We start from the raw sequence: 20,307 nt of genomic DNA on the forward strand, positions 1-20,307 counted from the left end.
CCCAGGACTGTCGCCGGTCCTCCGGCCGGGGCCCTGCGCCAGCCCTGCGTGAGGAGGCCGCATAACACCTGCGGGTCCCCAGGTGGGCCTGGGTCCTTCACACGGCTCTGGCTCTGACATGAGCCACCGAGGCAGGTGTCCAACCGACAGGGCTCCCTCTCTGGGGCCTCTGGGCCAGGCTCAAGCCCAATCTCGACAGGCTTGATGGGCAGAGGCCACGCTCAGCCCTGTGGCTCTGGAAGAGGGCCAAGCTAAGGCCAGAAGTCACATGGAGAAGCCTGTCAACACCAGCAGTTCCCAAGGGGACAGGATTCTCTGGGCGCAGCCGCCTGGTGGTCAGAACTATACCATGTCCCCTGCCTCCTGGCCGCTGTCAAGTGACCAGAAAGAGAGCAGGGGGATGGGACTGGGGCTTGTCCAACCGGAGCTGGGCTTGTCACTCCCTCTGGTGAGAGCAGCAGTTTGTGATATTTGGGGACAGTCAGTGGCCATGTTCCGGCTAAGTGACAAAATCAGTCCTGCGGAGGACGAAGCACAGAGCACCTGCCAAGGGCACCAAGTGCAAATGTCCCTGTCCCTCCTGTGGGCAGTCACCTGAGGCCCCGGCGACCGTCCCAGAGAGAGTCCCCTGTTTTGTCTAAGCTGGGTTTCTAATACGACACAATGAGAGGTCACTGGGGCACAAAAGGGAAATGCATTTATTGAAGACCTACTATGTGCTGGAAATACACACAGTACTTCTGGGAAATGAGCCCAAGCTCGGGAAGCAGGGAGCACTGCTGTAGCTGGCGCCTGGGAAGTGCTCCGGGACGGCTCCCTCGGGGAAGGGGAGGAGGAGTCACGGCCACGGCGACAGCCATGACCCTCCCAGCTACCCAACTGGGCAACCACACTCCCATTCCACAGACGCAGAAACTGAGACTCAGAGAAGTTAGGGGACTTGCCCGCAAGTAAGCAGGGGAGGTGGGATTCGAATCGGGGTCTTTCTGCTCTAGTTTGCTCAGGGCAAATGAGGGATTCTAGGGCGGAAGGCAGGCAGGGTGAGGAAAGGGTGGCGTGCTAGCACGAACGGGGAGGAGGGGAGAGTGCGTGCGGCGTGAACTCGGGGGGAAAGAGGAGGGGCCTCCGGGGAAGGTTCCCTGTGCTGTGGCGACAGCGCTGGGCCCAGGGGAGCCCTGATGAAAACGCCTGGAACGCGAGAGGGTTTCTCGCCGGTTCTTCGCCCTGCAACTCGCCGCCAGCGGGTCTCGCAGCAAATTTGTTTGTTTACTCCCGGGTCTGTACATGTCTTCCCATTAGTGAAGCACGGAACGTATTAAGACCCCAGAAGCAGCGATGAAGTGCTAATTAGTTTATAATGGTCCTTTGTCCCCACAACAGATTAAACTGAAATTCTCAGAAGCCTGGACTCTGGCCAGGCCCAGGAAAGCCACTGGAAAGCGCCTACCCCCACCCCTGTCTTGTAGATCTCTACCATTCCAGGCCCCAGGAAGACTGGGAAGAGCACAGAAGTGAAAAGGGAAGGTTCTGGTCTCCCACCAGTGCTGGGTAACAGGCGAGGGGTCAAGGAATCCAGCCGCTCATCAGGGGGAGAGCTCGCCCCCAGCTTCTGGACCCCCCAGCCCCCAGGATCTGCTCTCTCAGGGGACGGTCCCAGTAGCAACTGCCATCTGAAACCACCCGGACTCCAAAGCAGGGTCGCCTGGCTGCCTTTGCTCACTTTCGCAGCGAGGGCAGAAGCTGCGGTGTCCGCTGGGGACAGGATGTGCACCCGGCGGGAGGCAGGGGCACATGGTCGCCAGGAGCCGGAACCGCGTTTGGAGATTGTCCTCTCAGGAAGGGAAGGGCCTCTGAGCCGCTTTCCCTGACTTCTCCCCATGACACTGCCGGGCAGGGGGCTGTCTGAGGGGCAGGGGCTGGGAGAAGGCGGTGGGTGGGGGACTGGAGTCGGCCCCACCGGCCACAGCTCACTGAACTGAGGGACTGACAGATCGCCACGGGGCTTGGCCCCCCTGCAGTGAGACAGATCCCGAGCTCAGAAGCAAATGCCTTCACACGGAAGGAGAGAGGAAATCGTTCATTAAATGAGTCCTCGGTGCTGTGCTGGGTGTTTTACATATACTGACCTCCAGCTCGTTACAAGGATCCTATAAGGTACCCAGCGTTGTCCTGATTTCACAGATGGGGAATCTAAAAATCAGAGATGTTGGGACAGCTGCCTGGGACCCACAGCCAGCAGAGAGAACTCACGGGTCCACAGCTGAGCCCACGCCTCTCTGACCTCAATGTCACACAACCCGGCGCTCAGCCGTGGAATTCTCCCGACGCGTCCTAGGTGGGGACCCTCGACTCGGGGATGAGGGTGAGACGAGGGGCCTGAAAATGCACATTTCAGATAATCTCTTACTGTCCCCGTAGCGCCCACGTTGGAGGCCTGGGCTCCATCTGTCCCGCTCGTGTGGATTTGCAGGCGACAGAGCGAGAGGAGCTTCAGGGAGGGGCACAGGTGAACAAGGCGGAATCACACCGCCTTGACCACAGATAACACGGGGCCCAGAGACAAGAGTCGCAGGCTTCTGTCCCCACGTTAACAAGAACGGCAGTCACAGGGAGCAGCCTGAGGGCACGGCTGGAGTCATGCAGTCTCTGCTGCTGCTGCTGAGTGAAAAGAAGGGTCTGCACTTGACACCCGCCTCACGGGCCAAGCTAGCTCCTCGCCCCATCGCCTACCTGAGGTTGATTTCCCACTGTGCCACCGAGCGGTCCTGTCCTCCTGCTGTGAAGGCGTAGCGACCGTCATAGGAGAGGGCCAATCCCGCCACCCCGTCTGGGTGGCAGACGACAGCGGATGTCTTATGGGGATTGCCATCAACGGGTAAAATCTGAAGCCCAACCTAGAAAGGAATATGCAATCGGATATTCAGGCTCCGATAACCGGGTGCCAGGCTAGGCCTGGCGTGTTCACACGTGACCTCAAACATGTTCCTGGAGGGACCCGGGTGTCTGGAATGGTCTGTGAGGGCATGTTTCATGTGGTGGTGGGGTTCCCACACATGGACCCCTGCAGGGTGGTCCCTAAAAGAGACACCAGGTCCCAACGCAGCACCGAAGGGCGGCTTGCCCCGTCTTCATAGTCAGAAGCCCACGGTTTCCCAGAATAGTCTTAACCCTTTGACTGCTGCGACCCGGCTGGGGGGAGCTGAGCGTGGCAGAGAGACAAAGTGTCCTGACATAACAGGTGGGACTGACTGCTGCTCGGAGCACACAGAGCCACCTCCCAGCACTAGACAGACAGCAGACAGGATACCTTGTCTCTGTTGATGAACACCAGGTAGCGGTTCTGCAGCTCAGAGACAGTTCTCACTGGGAGGAGCTGCACCTGCTCCATGGGAGAGCCGTAGACGGGCCCAAGAAGTGTCTTTCTGCAGGAGAAGAAAGCAGCCTGGTTTCAGTTCCACGAGCCGGAACATCCATAGGCTGTATGACTGGTTACTGTCATGACACAGTTTGAACTCTGGATCTCCTGGCCCGTCACTCAGCGGAGCCCGTGCGTGAGAACCTCTCTCCGCCACGGCCCACGGCTGCCATAAATCGGGGGCAATAGCTGGAAGCGGCCAGCACCCCGAGAAGCTGCGAGTGAAGGATGCTTGTAGCCGCGGAGGCTCCGACTTGCCTCCTTGACAGCTGAGTGAAGGGAACATTATGCCTGGAGGATGTGTGCATGAGCCGAGATGAGAAAAACACGGTGGTGAGGGAGCGACACGCGCTGGCAGGGTGCGAGCAAACACCCCTCCCCGCTGGCAGACCAGTGGCAGGCTGAGAGGTCAGAAGAGGACGCTTGTCCCAGACATGACACTCCGTCCTCTGCGCATCCAAAGGTGGTGAATCGTATCCCCATGATGGGCAGGCTTCTTTAACTCGAACTCTGATACTAATCAGGAATTGGATCGAGGTGCAGTTCCCAGACACGACTTTAAGCCCAGAGCTAGACTTTTGGGGGGCTAGTGAAGCCTGGGCTTCAGCACCTCACGCTCACACCTGCTGAGGCTCTGGAAGAGGCCCTCGTCATTTTTAATTCTTAATTATGTACCTTAAAAAAAAAAAAAGGCGGCCCACACAATTGAGTACACTCCCCAGCCTGCTCCCCTGGGACGTGCCCTGTGTCAGGCTTGCAGCGGGTCCACCGTATGGTACTCTGAGCCCCTCCTTGCCCGGGTGTGTGTCCTCCCTGGGCCCCCGCACCCAGCCCGTGTCTGGCGGGGACAGCAGGTGCTCCAGGTACACGAGACCAAAAACGAGTGACATTCGGTTGAACTAGAGAGTGGGGCGCGACTTCGTGTCTACAGTAAAAACCATTTAAAAAGACAAATTTTATGGGGGGGGTGAATCATGTTGATTTAAATCATTAACAAACAACTAAGATCAAGTTCGTCAACCTGCGCCTCAGGTTCCTCACTGGAAAAATGGGGTAATGACAGCATGTACCCCGCAAGACGCGGGTAGCGTTAGGTAGGCAGAGGTCTATAAAGCGATCAGAAGAGTTTCTGGCACATAGTAGGAGCTCTATTATGATTACCCAGTACTGTCAAAACAGCTAACAACTTCATAAAATCTAGACATAACTATACTGCCACATTGCTGGTCCCGAGACAAGCGTGTATCTATGACGCAGGAGTTTTTAAATATATACTCTAACCTACGTAATTATAATTTTATATGAAAAAGTATAAATTATACAAATGTCACTTCATGTGAAAATATATTCATGTTTACTTGGCAATTTGCTTTATCTCCTTGTATCTTGGAGATGGTGCCATGTTTCTATGCAGACAGCTTATCTTCTCCTTTTTTCCTTTTCTTTTCTAAAAGCAGCATCGTGTTTCAGTGACTGACAAGCCACCGTTTAACCAATCCCCTACGAACGGAACCTGGATTGCTTCCATTTAAAAAAACATTTTCAAATAAGAGGCCCTTTGACTTCCGTCCTGGCACCCTGTGAGCGAGCACCCCTGGGCGCTGCCTTCCTAGAAGCCAGGGATGTGGTCGGATTTAACCGAGGGTAATGAATTGCGCTCCCGAAGGCCGCCCCGATTTCCAGCCCCAGCGGCAGCTGCTGAGAAGTGCCCTTGCCCTGTCCCCTTGCCACCACCAGGTGCCATCGATCATTTTTATCTTCGCTAATCTGATTTGTGAAAACGATGTCTGGCTTTCATTTGCATCCCTGATACATCCGTGAGCGGCTGCTCACAGGTTTCCTGGCCTTCTTCTGTGACCTGCCTTTTCATGGTCTTCTAAATATTCTTAAATGCCTTTTAAAATTGTCTTTGGATTTATCATGAAGAGACGATTCCTTTCCAGTGAAGGTGTGGTCACAAGGCTCTACTATGCCTGAAAATTACAAAATGCCTTTTGCCAGGGGCTTTCCTTGGAAGGATGGGAATGTTCTGGAACCAGAGAGAGGCGGGGGTTGGACAGCACTGTGAATGTGCTGAGTGCCACCGACTTGTCCACTTTAAAATGGCTAGTTCCATGCTATGTGGATTTCACCCGGACATATTCCTTAAGAAAGGTGCTTGCTGCTAAGTTCCGGTCGATGTCCAAGTGCAGAGACTCCTGAGTGTGTGGCACTAGGTCCCCGGTTAGTCAGTAACCGTCAGCAGGAGCCTCCAGCCTGGGGTCCTCTGTCCCCAGTCACCTGCTCAGCACGCTCAGGTTTTCCTCAGGACGGGGCATAGCTACAGGACTCTCTTTGTCCAAGAAGTTTGGGTCCGTTTACAGCGATACACGAAGATTCTGAAATCTCCCGAAAGCTCCTTTTTACATATTTCCTTCCCATGTCTCCTCCCATGTTTTAATGGGTTTTTTTTTTCATTGTGCTGGATTTCTCTCCAGCTCCTGCCCCGTGACAGGACACTCCTCAGTCATTCTCCCTTGGGTTCTTCTACAAAGAGTTTTAAAAAAAGATTCTGGGTGATTGTGGCCTTTTGAGGACCTATCTTACTGGGATACGTTAAAAAAAAAAGTGACCTTCATTCAGCCTGAGGCCAGCTGCTGTCGCCCAGTTTTCTGACCCCCCCCCCCAGTGGCTGGTGGAGGGAGGGATGTCACTGACGCATTCTCACTCCACGCCCCCATACCCCGGGATTTCCAGCCACACCCCCGAGGCAGCTGTGGAAGGAGACTGCCTCCTCTGGGGCTGAGCAGGTACCGCAGCCGGGCCTGCCTGGGGCCCCCTGGGGCCAGGTGGGCGACAGAGGCAGCAGGGTTCCAGGGTCAAGCCCTACTGTTGAACATCTGACCTCGTCTCGTGGCCTCTGACCCTCCGTGGGATGACGCGCTGCGGGGCTGTGGGATGAAATGAGATGGCCGATGCGGAGCCCGGGCACGGGGGGGTGCTGCGTATCCTGTACTGACCGTGAGGAGCAGAGCGGGGACCCCCGGGCGCAGCAGCACCGGGCCCAACCACAGACGCAGCCCGCTTTGGGACGGAGGAGCTGCTGCTCCCACATGCCGCGTTCGGAGGCCCTGGGCTCGGCCCTTCGGCCTCTTCCCCAGCTACCTTTCCCTTCTCGAACCTTCTTTTGGCTCCTGGCTTCCCGGTGGCAGGTGCTCCTGCCCTCAGTGTGGAGCTCCAGCCCAGCCTTCCCCACGAACTCCCCGGTCGGCACGCAGACTCCGCGCTGAGGGAACACGGGCCTGTGACCGTCCCTGCTGTCGGCACCGGGACCAGCCCCCACTCACGGAGGGGCTCAGGCAACACTGAGCGAACAAAGGCAGGCAGTCGGTGAACTGAGAAACTCCTTCCAGAACCAAGAGTAAGAAAAATCGAACAGCCGGTAGTATTCAAGTGAAAATATTGCCCTGGCTGGTGTGGCTCGGTGGATTGTCAGCCTGGGAACCGAAGGGTCGCCAGTTCAATTCCCCGTCAGGGCACAGGCCCGGGTTGTGGGCCAGGTCCCTGGTTGGGGGGTGCGTGAGAGGCAACCACACATTAATGTTTCTTTCCCTTCCCTTCTCTAAAAATAAATAAATAAAATCTTTTTTTAAAAAAAGAATACATAACAACCTTTAAAAAGAAAAAGAAAATATCTGCTTTCACCCCCAAGGGAAGAACAGGGGACTGTATGGAGCATCATCAGTGAATGTCTGGTTCCTGCGCTGAGCCTCAGGCTCTGAGCTCCGGGGGCCTTATCTCTGGGCGGTGCTGGGCGCAGAAGCAAGGGCCTGGGTTTGAATCCAGCCACGGGCACTTCCTAGGCATGGGACCGTCCTTATCGGGGCCTCGGGGCCTCCTTTCCTCCCCTGCAAAATCAGCGATCGCAGTGGGAGCCAAGCTGCCCGCAGGTCCTGAGCAGCACCCGAAAGGGGCCAGGGGCTGAGAAAGGGGGCTGCGCCCCAGGTTAGCGGGGGGTTCCCGGGCATACCTGCACATTTTGGTGGTGGCATTAAAGAGTTTCACTTTGTAGCCGCTGTTGGAGATGAGCAGGAAGCGTTCCTTGGTGAGGGGCGGGTACCAGATCATGCAGGTCGGGTAGCTGCTCTGGTCGATTCTGTGGATGTCCAGGACCTCCACGTGGTCTCTGCAGCTCTTGGGAAGGTTATACTCGATCTGCAGGGGAGCCCGGTCAGACCCCCATGAAGACTAAGCTGGCTGAAATCAGCCCACAGTCCTGTTCTGAACGGAGGCAGCACCAGGCCTCCTAAGAGAAGACTGGCCTTGGCCTTCAACCTAATAAGCCCCCACGAGGGAGTATTCCCTGTAAGCCAAATGAGAAGCTGCGCGCGCTGCCACACGACGCCATCTGGTGCTCACGGCTTCCCTGCGCCTGGCACTGCTGTGCCCATTTTACAGATGAGAACACCGATGTTCAGAGAGGCCCAGGGGCTGGCCTAAGGTCACACAGCTAAGAAGGGGCAGGGTGGGAATTCAAACGTAGTCCGGCTGACTCCCAAACCTGAACTCCTACAGTGAGGTTATAGTGCTTCACTTCCCATTATCCTGGGGACTCCTTGAGGGTGGGAGCTAATTCACACAAATTAGCAGCCTGCTGAACCTCACCCATAGGTAGGCTTTGGTGGACACGCCAGGATGGAGGGTGATGGATGGGTGGGGGCGTGAGCGGATGGGTGGGTGCATGGATAGAATAAAGGAAGGAAAGGGAGGGGAGTTAGGAGGTTAAGATGGACAGACAGATCCATAGACTGATTAACTCACTGATTTTGAATCCTTTGGGCTTGATGACAAAAATCACGTTTGCCGCTGTCCCTACCTTTCCCACTTATCTGACCTCCTCTATTAGTTGTCACATTTAGGTGCCAGCCTGTCCCCAACCCCTGAACACAAAGAAAGTGTCCGTGCGTGTTGGTTTTCCAAACTGCACGGCATGTGAGGGATGCTGTGGGGACTGGCACCCCCCTGCCACCAGGCCACTTCCCAGGAGCCTCCGCACTCGGGACGTGAGGTCTCCGCAGTATCCAGCCGTGTTTAGGTCACGTGCGAACTCGGAGAGGTTTACGCTACTTCGTGGTTCCTCCATTTTCTCCAACAAACACACCTGCCGTGGGCTTGGTTCTGTGCCCGGCACCAGGAATGTCACCAGAATGAGACAGATCCTGGTGGCCAGGCGAACGGAAACCGGGCAGCTCACCAAGAGTCGGTCCCTCCCGAGGCTCAGCAGTCTGGGCTCACTGCTGTCCAGATGAACCCCGAACAGGAGACTTCGGATGCTTTTGCGATGAGAACGGAGCCTGGCCAGATATTCCCAGGTCCTGTGTCCGTTTCTGACCCTGACCGTGTAAACGGCCACAGTAAAATTTACATCCTGAGGGAGCAAAAGTGCAGCAGTGAGTGCTCTCTACATTGTGTAACTTAAAAATCATGTTTTTGGTACCAATTTTACTGTTAAAATATTTTATCCAAAAAGAAATCTCCATCTGGTGGAGCAAGTGGTAAAATAAGGCCCATTGTACAGATGAGAACATTGAGGTCCAGAGCAGGCCCGTGGGTGGCCCAGGCCGCGGGGGAGGAGGGGGTCCCTCTGACACTAGAGCCGCTCGCTTCTGTCCAGACCCCACCTCATTCTCGGGGGAAGCCCTGATTTTTTTTGCCCTTGTCCCCCATCTCTTTATCCAGCTACTCAAATTCAAAGGTGTGATTTTTTTTTTAAGTGTGATGGCTGAGAGTGAAGTGGTCAGAGAGTGGGCGGGCGGGCGAGACCCGCGGAAGGGCCGCCGCCTCGGGGTGCAGGTGGGGAGCGGGAGGGTGGCCTTGGCCTTTGGAAGCGCTGCGCACACCGACCAGGGGACAGTCTGAGGCCGGAGGAGACCGGGAAGCGTCGGAAGGGGCAGCATTTAATTAAGTGAGGAGGGCTGCTTTCTTCCTTCCCCCAAACATCCGGGCAGGACGGAATTCTGTGGACTCAGAGAACTGGCAGGAAGGGAGACGTCAGAGGTCTGAGGAAATCTTTACTGGGATTAAAAACCCTATTCACAGAGGAAGGACAGTGTCCAAAACACCAGGGAAGACTTGCTTTAAGATAAATGACAATGTCATCTTGTCACCAAAAAAAAAAAAAAAAACATTCACAGGGAAAGATGGAAGGGTGGTTGCAGAGAAAGAGTCCCCCGAAACTAACAAACCAAAATGAGCTGTCAGGGTGGCAGGATCCAAGTTGGGAAGTTCTGAGGCCCTGGTCTCGTTTTTGGGCAAAAGTTCCCCCATCCCGCCCCTTTCTCTTATTTACTGAGATACAACTCACATACAACACAATTAATTTAAAGGGTACAGTTCAGCCCTGGCCAGGGTGACTCCATTGGTTGGAGCATCGTCCTGTAGACCAAAATGCTGCAGGTTCGATTCCCAGTCAGGGCACATGCCTGGGTTGCAGGTTCAGTCCCTGTGTGGTTGGAACACGTACGAGAGGAAACTGATCAATGTTTCTCCCCTTCCCCCTCCCTTCCCGGCTCTCTCAATAATAACAGTAATAATAATAAAGCATACAGTTCGATGGGTTTTAGTATATTCAGAGTTGTACATCCATAATCACAATTTTAGACCATTTTCATCACCCCAAAAAGAAACCCTGAACTCTTTAGCAGTCATGCCCCACCCCCCAGCTCCCCTGTCGTTAAAAAATATATATATTGATTTTAGGGAGAGGAAGGGAGAGAGAGAAAAACACTGATTCGCTGTTCTACTTATTTATGCATCATTGGTTGATTCTTGTATGTGCCCTGACTGGGGATTGAACCTGCAACCCTGACGTATTAGGACGATGCTCTAACCAACTGTGCTACCTGGCCAGGGCCGGTTTTCTGTTATAAATAAGGCTGCTAAACCACAGGGCAGTGCTCGGGAAAACCACTTACAGCGGTTGCCATGTACTTGGAGTCGTGGGAGAAGCTTATGTGCGTCACGCTGCTTCTGGAGTATCTGAAAGGCTGTGGGGTTTCATTTACTAAGGACATTGCATCGAGAATGTAAACTGTCCCCTCCGTGAAGCCAGCTCCAAGAATGGCTCCTGAAATCACAAGCCAGAGAACAGCGATCGAAAAGGACTTCATTCATTCAAGAAACACAGGTGCGTGCCAGGCCCCATGCTGGGGCGGAGGAGACAGATGAATGTGACAGAGTGGCAAGGAGGAGAAAAAACGGAAAAGCCTGGGGCCCTGGGTGAGCGCGCAGGTGCCACGAAGCACAGAGGGCTGCAGGGTCCGGGTGGGAAGGAGTCGCGTCTCGCCTGGTGGGGAGCGGGGTCAGAGCGCGCTTGCAGGAGCTGTGACAGCCAAGGCCGCAGCCATCTGGGTCTGTCTGGAACCCGAGACAGGCTGATAAAATGGACATACCTTCAGGGTTGTAGGTCAGACTCTGGACCCCGAGCCCCTTCTCAAAGACCCTGCTGAAGAGGTATTTTTTCTTTTCATAATCCCACACTTTGATCCTCCCACAGCAGCTCCCGATGGCGAGGAGCGGCTGGTACGGGTGGCAGGAGATGGCACGGATGGCGTCCTTGGGCTCCACGAATAACGTCTCGAGCTTGATCTCATCCGCCTTGAAGTGGTGCACAGCGGCATCGGCCGTCCCAACGAGGAAACTCCTGTTTGCCAGGGAGACCAGACAGCCCCAGTGTGCGCAGGGCCCGGGCCCGCCAGCTCTGCTGCTTCTAACCGCACACGAACCGCCTCTGTCGTCTGTAATTTAGTGACATTATTAACCCAACGTCTCCAAAAATATACCACTCCTGCCCAACAGCCTGCCTTTGCGAGTGAAAGAGCCCACATTTCTCCATGTAAATGGAGTCATTAAGCATGCAGATGGACAGTCGGTTGTACAATTAGCTAATCTGCACATGCAAATATTCATTTGTGTATGCAAATACGGAGTTTGGTGCACACAGAGCCGGGCCTGCAGATCCTGCAGGGGTAATTAAGCAGACTCACAGATCATTCCATCTTGAAATGTTATGGCTATTAATTATCAAATGCCTCTAACCACGCTGCTCCGGCAAACTCGGCTTCAGGAAGAGACCAGAGGACTCCGGACGGAGCAGAGATTAAAGCTCAGGGGGAAGCCCTTTCCAGCGTCCAGTCACTAAAGAGTCTTATTATGAAAATAATGTTTCTTTCTAAAAAACGATGAGTGATTCGAATCAGCCAAAGAGATCCATCTACAGGCCGGTAAGGAGGCGACTAGGAAGTCCAGCCCCCCTAAGTCACATCCCAGGCACAGGTGAGCATTGCAGGCCGTGCAAGATAGCAAGCATTTTTTTTTTGACCAGTCACATGACTAGATTCATGAACAACTCACCTTACAGTAAAAAGGTCGCCTTTTAAAGTGCAGTCTGTAGAATAGCTTGATTTCTCGGTAGGGGGAGTTGCCGGGGTCTTTGCAAAGGACAGCGTTCTGATGGAGCTGAGGTTGAAGTGGCTGTACCAGTTCACAATGGACAGGGTGTGATCATAGAACTTAATGTGGCCCTTAATGTCACCTGTGACAATGTAGCTGGAATGGAAACGTAACATCGGTTTGTTACCTGGTAGTAAGAAGCACCATCTATCAAACACTAAATTATATGTCAGGCTCTTAGTTCTGGGCGTTGTAAGCACGTCACTTAATACTCTGTCCTCTGAGGCTGGTTTCACTATTCTCCTTCCATCCAGGAAACTGAGGTTCAGAGAAGCAAAGAAATCAGCTCAAGGCCTGGAGTTGCCAAGATTTAGCAAATACAAATGCAGGACGCCCGGTTAAATGTGAGCCACAGATAAACAATGAATCACCTGTAGTACCACTATGTTCCCAGGATGGTATGGGACATACTTATACCTGGGAACCCTACCAGGGTCATGGGGCAAGACTATGCAGGATCAGGTGCATCTTACACAAAGTCCCTGCCCGCCGCGGCCAGCCTCAGTGACTTACATTCTCCGCCGTAAGCCTACGGAGGACAACAGTCTATCTGTCAGCCCTCCAAAATCGCACAGCTGCCGGTGGGGTGCAAGTCCCCCTACAGGAGGGTGCTGCTGTCAGGGCGATCGTCAAATCCTGTCCAGTTACCCCGGCCAAAGGCAGAGCCGCGTGACCAAAAGGCTGTTATTTCCCATCCTCAGATCCATCCCCGATGGGCTTGCTTTTTTAAGCCTCTGACATAATTCTAATCACGGGGAAGTCGTAGGAGGCTGAATTTCCTCTTATATATGCAAAGTGATTAAAGGAGGTTTCTGATTAATAAGCAAGGCAGGTGGGCAGAGTCATTGTCTATACCAGCGCTCAATGCCCTCTGCTGGGCAGAAAGGGCAAGAACAGGCCAAGTGCAGTGGGAGACCTGTCCCTGCCGGGCTCCTGGTCCTATTGGGGTTTCCCTGACCGTGGAGAGGTGGAACTGAGGCCTGGACTTGGCCGGGCCGCCACCCCCAACTCATGCAAGGTTGATTGCACCGTCCACGGCAATTCTCCTCATGTTTTTCCGCACTGCTGAGTGAGGATGACATTTGTATTTCTCTTTGTAAAGCTGGGCCGGGACCTCACGGTCCCTCTACTGAAAAGAGAGGCCAAAGAAAGCAAAGGGGCTTTAGGAAAGCAGGTGGCACAGTGACTCCGGCCACCTGGGCAGGGTGCTGGTCCTCAGGGAGTTTCCCCATCACGTGGGGGACTTCTCTGGCACACCCATGGCTATGTGCCCTAGAGCCGCCCTGTGCCAGGCGGTGTGCTCAGTCTCACGTCTCGTCCCGCTAGATCCTCATAAAATCACCGAGATGGATTCCACTGTTGTGCCCATTTTACAGAAAGGAAAACGGAGGCCCAACCAAGTTCGGTGCCTTGGCCACTCAGCAAGACAGGGACATATCTGGAATGTGAGCCCTTCTCTCGTTGAGGCAAAGGCTTTTAACACGCTGTATACCGGGGTATTTAAATGTCTTTTAATCCTCTGTTCCAGCAGGTTTTTAAGATTTAAATATGGTTATATGGCTAATATTAATGAAATGACTTCACGAAATTAACAATTAAGCTACTACTATCCTTAATTAATTTTAAAAAAGCAAATGAAAAATTACTACTGAATGTCTAAATAACCTTATTTGTTTAAAATTATGCGATCAAATGATGAGAATTCTCGCCATCTGCACGCAACAGGTTAATGGCCATCTTTGGGCCCCCACGGCCTCTCAAAATCAAAGAGTTAGGGAGCTTTATAAAGCTCCGCTGTATTTCATCTTCTCATAACAGGTAAATGCTATTTTATAATCAGAATAAACAATATAGCTATTCATGTTATTTTCTGAAAGTATGTAAAGTTTAGCGTGCAGTTTGGTGCAGAAGGAAAAAAGAAAACAATTACTTTTTGTTTCAGCAATACAAAGGGATTTTACAAAAAGTAATACATGCATACGATTAAAAACCAGAAAACCAATGAGCACAAATGAGACTATAAAAAGCAGCCCATCCACCCCGTCGCTGACCCTGGTGCTCAGGGCTTTTCCTCAGGGGCAGCCGCTGGGCCTGGCTGGTTTTCCCGGAAACAGTCTGTGCGAATACGAAACCCAAGTCTCCGTGCAAAGGGGTCTTGAATACTTTTATCATCATCTAGGGCCGCTTTTGGTCACGGGAACTACCTGTCCACTCTGGTGAGCACGGTGATCGCCTCCTTCTGCAAGTGGACCAGTTTGCGGGGCCTGATGCGGGGGAGGCCCGGAGGGACGGCGGCGGACGGCGGCGGGCGGCACACGTCCCAGACGACCAGCTTCCCTTCCAGGGTGGCCGAGAGCATTTGTGTGAAGTTCACGTGGAAGACGGACTGGCTGAACTTTCCCACGAGCTTGTTGAATGTCTGCATTTCACAGGGCCGATGATGCGTTACCGTTGGTAACAAATACAAAACAAAGCATTTAACAACCTGTGGCGTATTATAACACTACACTGAAATATAGCAGAAAATGATGTAAAAGTTAAAAAAAAAGCAATCACTAAAAAAACGCTCCCCCGTGGACTGCCCGGGTTCCAGGCAGTTCTGAACCTCAGTTGCTAAGGGCGAGTGAAGGGCTGGGAGCGCGGGTCATGGGACTCTTTGCCTAAAGCAAATGGCAGAGTGGTTGGTCCCCGTTCATGCGCGTTCAACTCCTCCCACGGAGGGTGTGGAAACTGATGTCTGTGGTGTGCAAACGCATGCTCCCACTGTGAGGTAGAATAATTCTCCCAGCCCCAGCGGGGGTGGCGCAGAGGACTGAGCGCCGGCCTGCGAACCGAAGGGTCGCCGGTTCGATTCCCAGTCAGGGCACGTGCCTGGGTTGGGGGCCAGGTCCCCAGGTGGGGGCGCACGAGAGGCAACTGGCCGATGTCTCTCTCGCACTTTGCTGTTTCTCTCCCTTTCTTTTCCTCTCTCTAAAAGTAAATAAAATTTAAAAATTCTCCCCATCTCCTTGGTGGGGATTAAGCACTGTACACAGAAAGTGCCCCTCAGACTCCTAATTAAATGCGTGCTATGTCAGTAAGGCAGCAGGCCGCGTCTCTCGGACAGCATCTTGGAGAGGAGGGACAGAAAGGACCCCGAGCAGAGAGGGAAGGCCCTCAGGGAGTGTACAGCAAATGAGTGAATGAAGGAACCCCCCACCTGCCGTGAGAAACAGCAGGTCTGCCACCCATCGGCTGCGATCGGCAGAGAAGAGTCCAGGGTTCACCCCTTCTGACTTGGACACGGGAGGTCAATAAAGTAACAACGTTGGTAAACCAAGGCATCAAGTGCTTCCTAAGGGCAGCCCTGTGTCAACACGGGGCATTTCTGTTATTTCAGGCTGCAGAGACCTGATGGAACGTAACTGCCGCACATAACGCGGAAGGACGGTCTGCACTCGTTGATACTGTGATTTATGAAAAGCCGAGTCTGCAGACAGAATCACCTTTCCCACGCCTCTCCGGCAGGCCCTCCCCAAAACTGAGGTTCGGTACGTCGTACCAAGAGTGAAGCCGGGAAGCAGGAAAGCCATCAGGCGGTTCTCACCGAGAGCAGGTGACAGAGGTCTCACGTGAGGAGATGCCGCCGGCGATGGGGCTCAGCCCCACGTCACACTCAGTGGCATCAGGGAAGCCGGCAACAAAAGCATTTCCCCCGGCGCTGGGCTCACCACTTCTCGACCGGCTCTTAAAAACCTGAGCGCCCGATACCGTTTTTCATTACTCCGAACACTGAGAAGCTTCTAAGGGATCCACCCGCGTTCAGCTACTCTACTTACCCGAGTCCGTAGGAACCTTCCTTCCCTGTCCTGTGCACACGTACCTGACGGAAGCCATTACGTTTTTCGGATAGTCTCTCATGAGAGCACTGCCATTATTTGCAACTGACAAGTTCAATGTGGTGAAGGACCCAACTAAAATTTTCTAACTATTTCCCAATATTAAGACACGCAAGAGTAGCTGGAAAGGACTACGCTTACGCATACATGTTTGTTCTGCGCAGAATCAGGTGTGTGTGCCACAAAGCTACAGGCATACTCACTTTTTCTGTTAAAAGCGGGGCGCTGTGAGTAAGTATGTCCCCCTCTTCATACTGGTAAGTACAGGAAAAAAATCATCATTACTAAAAAAAGACCCGGTTCCCAAAGGAAGAACCACATAACGACAAAATCAAAACGACTGCTTCTAAACAGGGTCACAGCTTTGCAGCTTCTACGGGTAAGAGAACCCCCTGCCTCCAGAAACAACCAAAAACATTCAGAGAGAAAAGCAAATACATTTTTTAATGCCATCAAGGACTGTGTCTTGAAAACGAATTTTACAACGATAAAGCTTCCAAGCTATCGTAAATACCTGAAACAATGACTATCACTCAGGATCAGGCCATCAGGGTGTTTTTGTTATTGAGGTAAAATTCACAAAACATAAAACTAACCACTAGCCACTTAAACGTGTACGGGTCAATGGCGTTTAGTATGTTAATGAGGCTGCGTCACCTCTATTCTGTCTCAGGGTACCTTCATCTCCCCAAAAGGAAGCCCCTACCCACTACCGAGTTCCGCCCTCGGCCCTCCCCCAGCCCTGACTGCCCCTGTGCTCTGTCTCCATGGGTTTGCCGATCCTGGCTTTTCGTAGAAAGGGACTCTTCCCCTCTCTGACTTCCTGGGTCTGGCGTCTCTTACTCGGCATCGTGTTTCCAAGGTTCACCCACGTTGTAGGGTGGATCAGTGCCTCGTTTCGTCTAATGGCTAAATGACACTCCGTTCGGTGGATGGACCACATCCTGTGACCCACGCGTCCCTTGGTGGACACTTGGTTCGGTTCGGCCTCTCGGTCACGGTGAAGGTGGCTGCTGTGAGCACTTGTGTGCGAGTGTGTGTCTGCCTATTCTCGGCCCTTTCGAGGACACACCTGGGAACTGTGGGTCATACGGAAACCTGATGTTTAACTTTCGATGTTTTAATCTCACCACTTCGTCCTGTGCCGGTAGAGAGATTGCTGATCTGTTTACTAATTCCTCTCTAAAAGAAAATAAAGTCCAAGATCTCAAGAAAAAACCCTGTATTTTAGACCTGCTACATATAGTCACAGAAATATTTGCCTCTTGACTTTAAAAAATTAAATAATATTTTAATTACCTACTTTTGATTTAATAGGCTACTTTCCCATATGACTAAAATAAATACTATAATTAAATCAAAACGCTTTAATATATATTTATTGCTTAAGTAGATAAGATATTGTTACAAAACGCCTGTACTCAGAGAAAGAACATGTACTTCCCTGTACATTTAAAACAAACCAAAACACTTAGACTTACCCAAAAATAATATATGACTTGTGTTTTACTATTGCTCACCAGCTCTTTATTATTTGTCGGGTTAAAAGTTAGGTAGTTCTGAAATATAAAGAATGAAGACATATTACATGATCATAAAGTTCCCGTGCCTCTCTGGTTAAGCTACATGCTAAAATTAAGTGGCATTTTTGTTCAAATAAATGAGTAGGACTATAAAACAGGAAAGACGTGGCATTTCGTAAGCAATAGAAAAACACATCCTCAGTGGCCGTGTGGGGCTGGTGGTGACGGTACTGGAGCAGCTGTGACAAGGGAGGGCATTGTTTCCAAGGAGCAGGGGGTGTTGGGAGGAGAAAGAGGGACGCTGGCATCGGCTGTGTAATGACACGGGCCCAGACCCCCTGCCCGGGTTCTCGTTACCACAGGCGGGTATACGCTCACCCCAGTGCCTGGCACACAGTAGGTACTCGGTCCATGTGTGATGCGCGAAGGGCGTGGGGAGGAATGAGAAAACGCAGAACGGCAGGACACGCTTTCCGGTGTCCGTGGCAAGGCCCCTTGTGCCAACTGTGAAGAACCTCCCTGTATTGAGAGCAGTTAGGAGCCCGCTCCCGGAATAAGACAGGCCGCTGGCTGGGTGGCGTTAGCCAAGCTATCCGATCATTAACAGTGGCGTTCCACAGGTATTGCTCTGTATCAATATTTCCTCCCCAGACAGTTGCATGGGTTACGTGAGCTACTGTACGTTAGGAACACAGCAGAGTCTGGCATGTAAGAAGTGCTCAGAAAATTAGTTACTATCAAAAATCAAGTGAGATTGTGGATATGTAAGGGTTTTAAAACCTCTCCTGCACCATAGAAACACCACGGAAACAGAAAGCCAGTCTGGCCTGGCTGGGCTGTAACCCGAGGCAGCTCTTTCCAGGTCCAGGCTGAACTCACCTGAAAACCATACTCTTCGGGGAGGTCCAGAGTGCATGCCGGCGTTTCTGCTGCCCACGTCCACCTCCAGATGCAAACTTTCTGCCAGTGAGAGCAGACGGGAGGCGGAGGGGTCTGGGGGCTGCTGAAGACACCACACCCCCGCGGCCGCCTGGCCACCTCCGCTAACGGAGCGCGGCCACGTGAGCTGAGCCACGAGCATGGAGCCCCTGACAACGTGCGTGGGGTCCGATCATCCTGACGGCCTGAGCAGAGCTGCTCCTGGGGATGCTCCGGATGGGCTGGTCAGCCGCTGAGGTCACCCCGAAGGTCCCCGTACCTGGATTTGAGCATCTGAGATGGTCGCCAGATACTTGGCGTCGTGGGTGATGGCGATGGCCCTGATGCCGTGACCTTCCGGGCAGCTGTCAAATATAGTGTGCACAGGAATCCTGCCAGACAGGACAGAAGTACGTCTTACCCCGGAGGACAATTGGAGTTAAATACAGAGAAGATGAGACCGGGCAGACCTACACTATTAACATATTTGTGAGCAGAGACTTGGTTCATTCTTCTAGGAATGGGTGATGTTTAAGAGAATTTAACCATCAGAGTCTCCAACAGATTATATCTGTGATTCTAATTTAAAGTACCTAGCTGATTTAGACTTGTAATTTTAAACTCAAATTGTATTAGGTTTATAAACAACACTAGAATGCTTAAGAGAGCTTAAGATGTGCCATGTTTACATCTAATTTACCAGATTCACAAGAATTACTTAAGTGCTGAAGGACTTAATCTGTTAACGAGGCTACTAAGGAACTTAAAGATGAAACCAAATATATTCCATTTCTAAAGGCAGTTTAAAATGTTTAAAAGGACTTAATAATCAGATTTGTACGTGGAGCCAAACATTAATCAAAGTACCCTTAATGGAGATTGCAAAAATATGCTAGATTTATAAACAGAATAAGATTTATAAGTTTAACAAAGAGCTTAAAGAAGAACTGTGGTTTTTAATTTGTCACTTTAAAAAAGTGGATATTAATTCTAAAACTAAATCATCTTTCCTGGGTCCCCAAGGCATCGCTTGCAATACCATAAAACGCACATCGACACTGTTTGAGTTGTTAGCCACAGACACGCCGTAGTTTGTTAAAAAGAAAAAGAAATCACGGCCCACACGGTGCTCCCAGTCCAGTGGGAGAGGAGACAGTTTCACACACGAGAGGAAGTCCCGAGGACGGCGGGAGGGGCCCGCGGCCTGGGCAGGAGCCCCAGAGACGAGGCACCGCTGCGGGGCCCCCCTCGCTGCCTGGGGACCCTCTGCTGCAGGAGAGAACGCGCCCGCACGTGTCGGCTGGGCGTCCCACTGCAGCTGAGAGCACGTGGCGGCGAGGCTGGCAGGCGGTGAACGTCACTTCGAGGGAAGGGCTCACACAGCTATGACACCAGGCGCGTACTCCCCGGCCCCGCGGGCAGGTGTTGGTGCTCGGGAAAAGGTTGCACTGCAAACGTTGCGGAGGGAAGCCAGACGACATACGATGTGCATGCATCGACATACGATGTGCATGTATCGACATACGATGTGCATGCATCGACATACGATGTGCATGTATCGACATACGATGTGCATGTATGTGCACTTAAAACAAGAGCAAAGGTTCTGGAAGGAAACCCACCAAACTGACCACCTGCAGGAGGAGGACTGGGATTGCGGACGGGAGCTTTCAGTTCAATGATTTTCTACAAGCCAACCGATGGATGGACAGACGAAAGGCGGGGTGCGCTGAGATCCCTGCAGGAGGCAGACCGTGGCAGGCGCGCCCACGGTATCCGGGGGGAAGGCCCTGCAGTGGCTGCCCACACGCGGAGCCGCAGCTATGGGCAGCTGGGGGCCATGAGTCTGAGAACGGTCTGAGGGGGACCGACAGGGTGAGCGCTGGGGCCCACGGCGCAGAGGAGCCCGGCCCTGTCCAAGGGGAATGGAGTGTCGGGCAAGGTGAGGGCCAGGGTCAGGTCCCTGGTCCCCTGGCGGAGGGTGGTTACTGTGTCCTAGAACATTGAACAACTTCTTTCCGGGCTCGTCCACCTGGACTTGTCCGTCTGCACCTCATGCCAGCTGCCCCTGCCCCAACCAGGG

General features: G+C 52.7%; 1 protein-coding gene across 1 annotated transcript in view; it reads right to left on the minus strand.

The window, feature by feature from the left end:
* Nucleotides 1-20,307, minus strand: part of CFAP251 (cilia and flagella associated protein 251) — a 41,934-nt gene that overhangs the window by 12,315 nt on the left and 9,312 nt on the right. Inside the window, 12 exon segments of the mRNA XM_090291916.1 lie at nt 2,731-2,894; nt 3,308-3,422; nt 7,425-7,609; nt 8,649-8,822; nt 10,369-10,520; nt 10,846-11,096; nt 11,807-12,001; nt 14,110-14,324; nt 15,987-16,037; nt 17,265-17,342; nt 18,186-18,266; nt 18,505-18,616. Of these exon segments, the coding sequence (XP_090148042.1) occupies nt 2,731-2,894; nt 3,308-3,422; nt 7,425-7,609; nt 8,649-8,822; nt 10,369-10,520; nt 10,846-11,096; nt 11,807-12,001; nt 14,110-14,324; nt 15,987-16,037; nt 17,265-17,342; nt 18,186-18,266; nt 18,505-18,616 (1,773 nt within the window).

Source organism: Furipterus horrens, unplaced genomic scaffold (genome assembly GCF_987537825.1).
Source record: "Furipterus horrens unplaced genomic scaffold, mFurHor1.1.pri manual_scaffold_11, whole genome shotgun sequence".
Lineage (NCBI taxonomy): Eukaryota > Metazoa > Chordata > Mammalia > Chiroptera > Furipteridae > Furipterus > Furipterus horrens.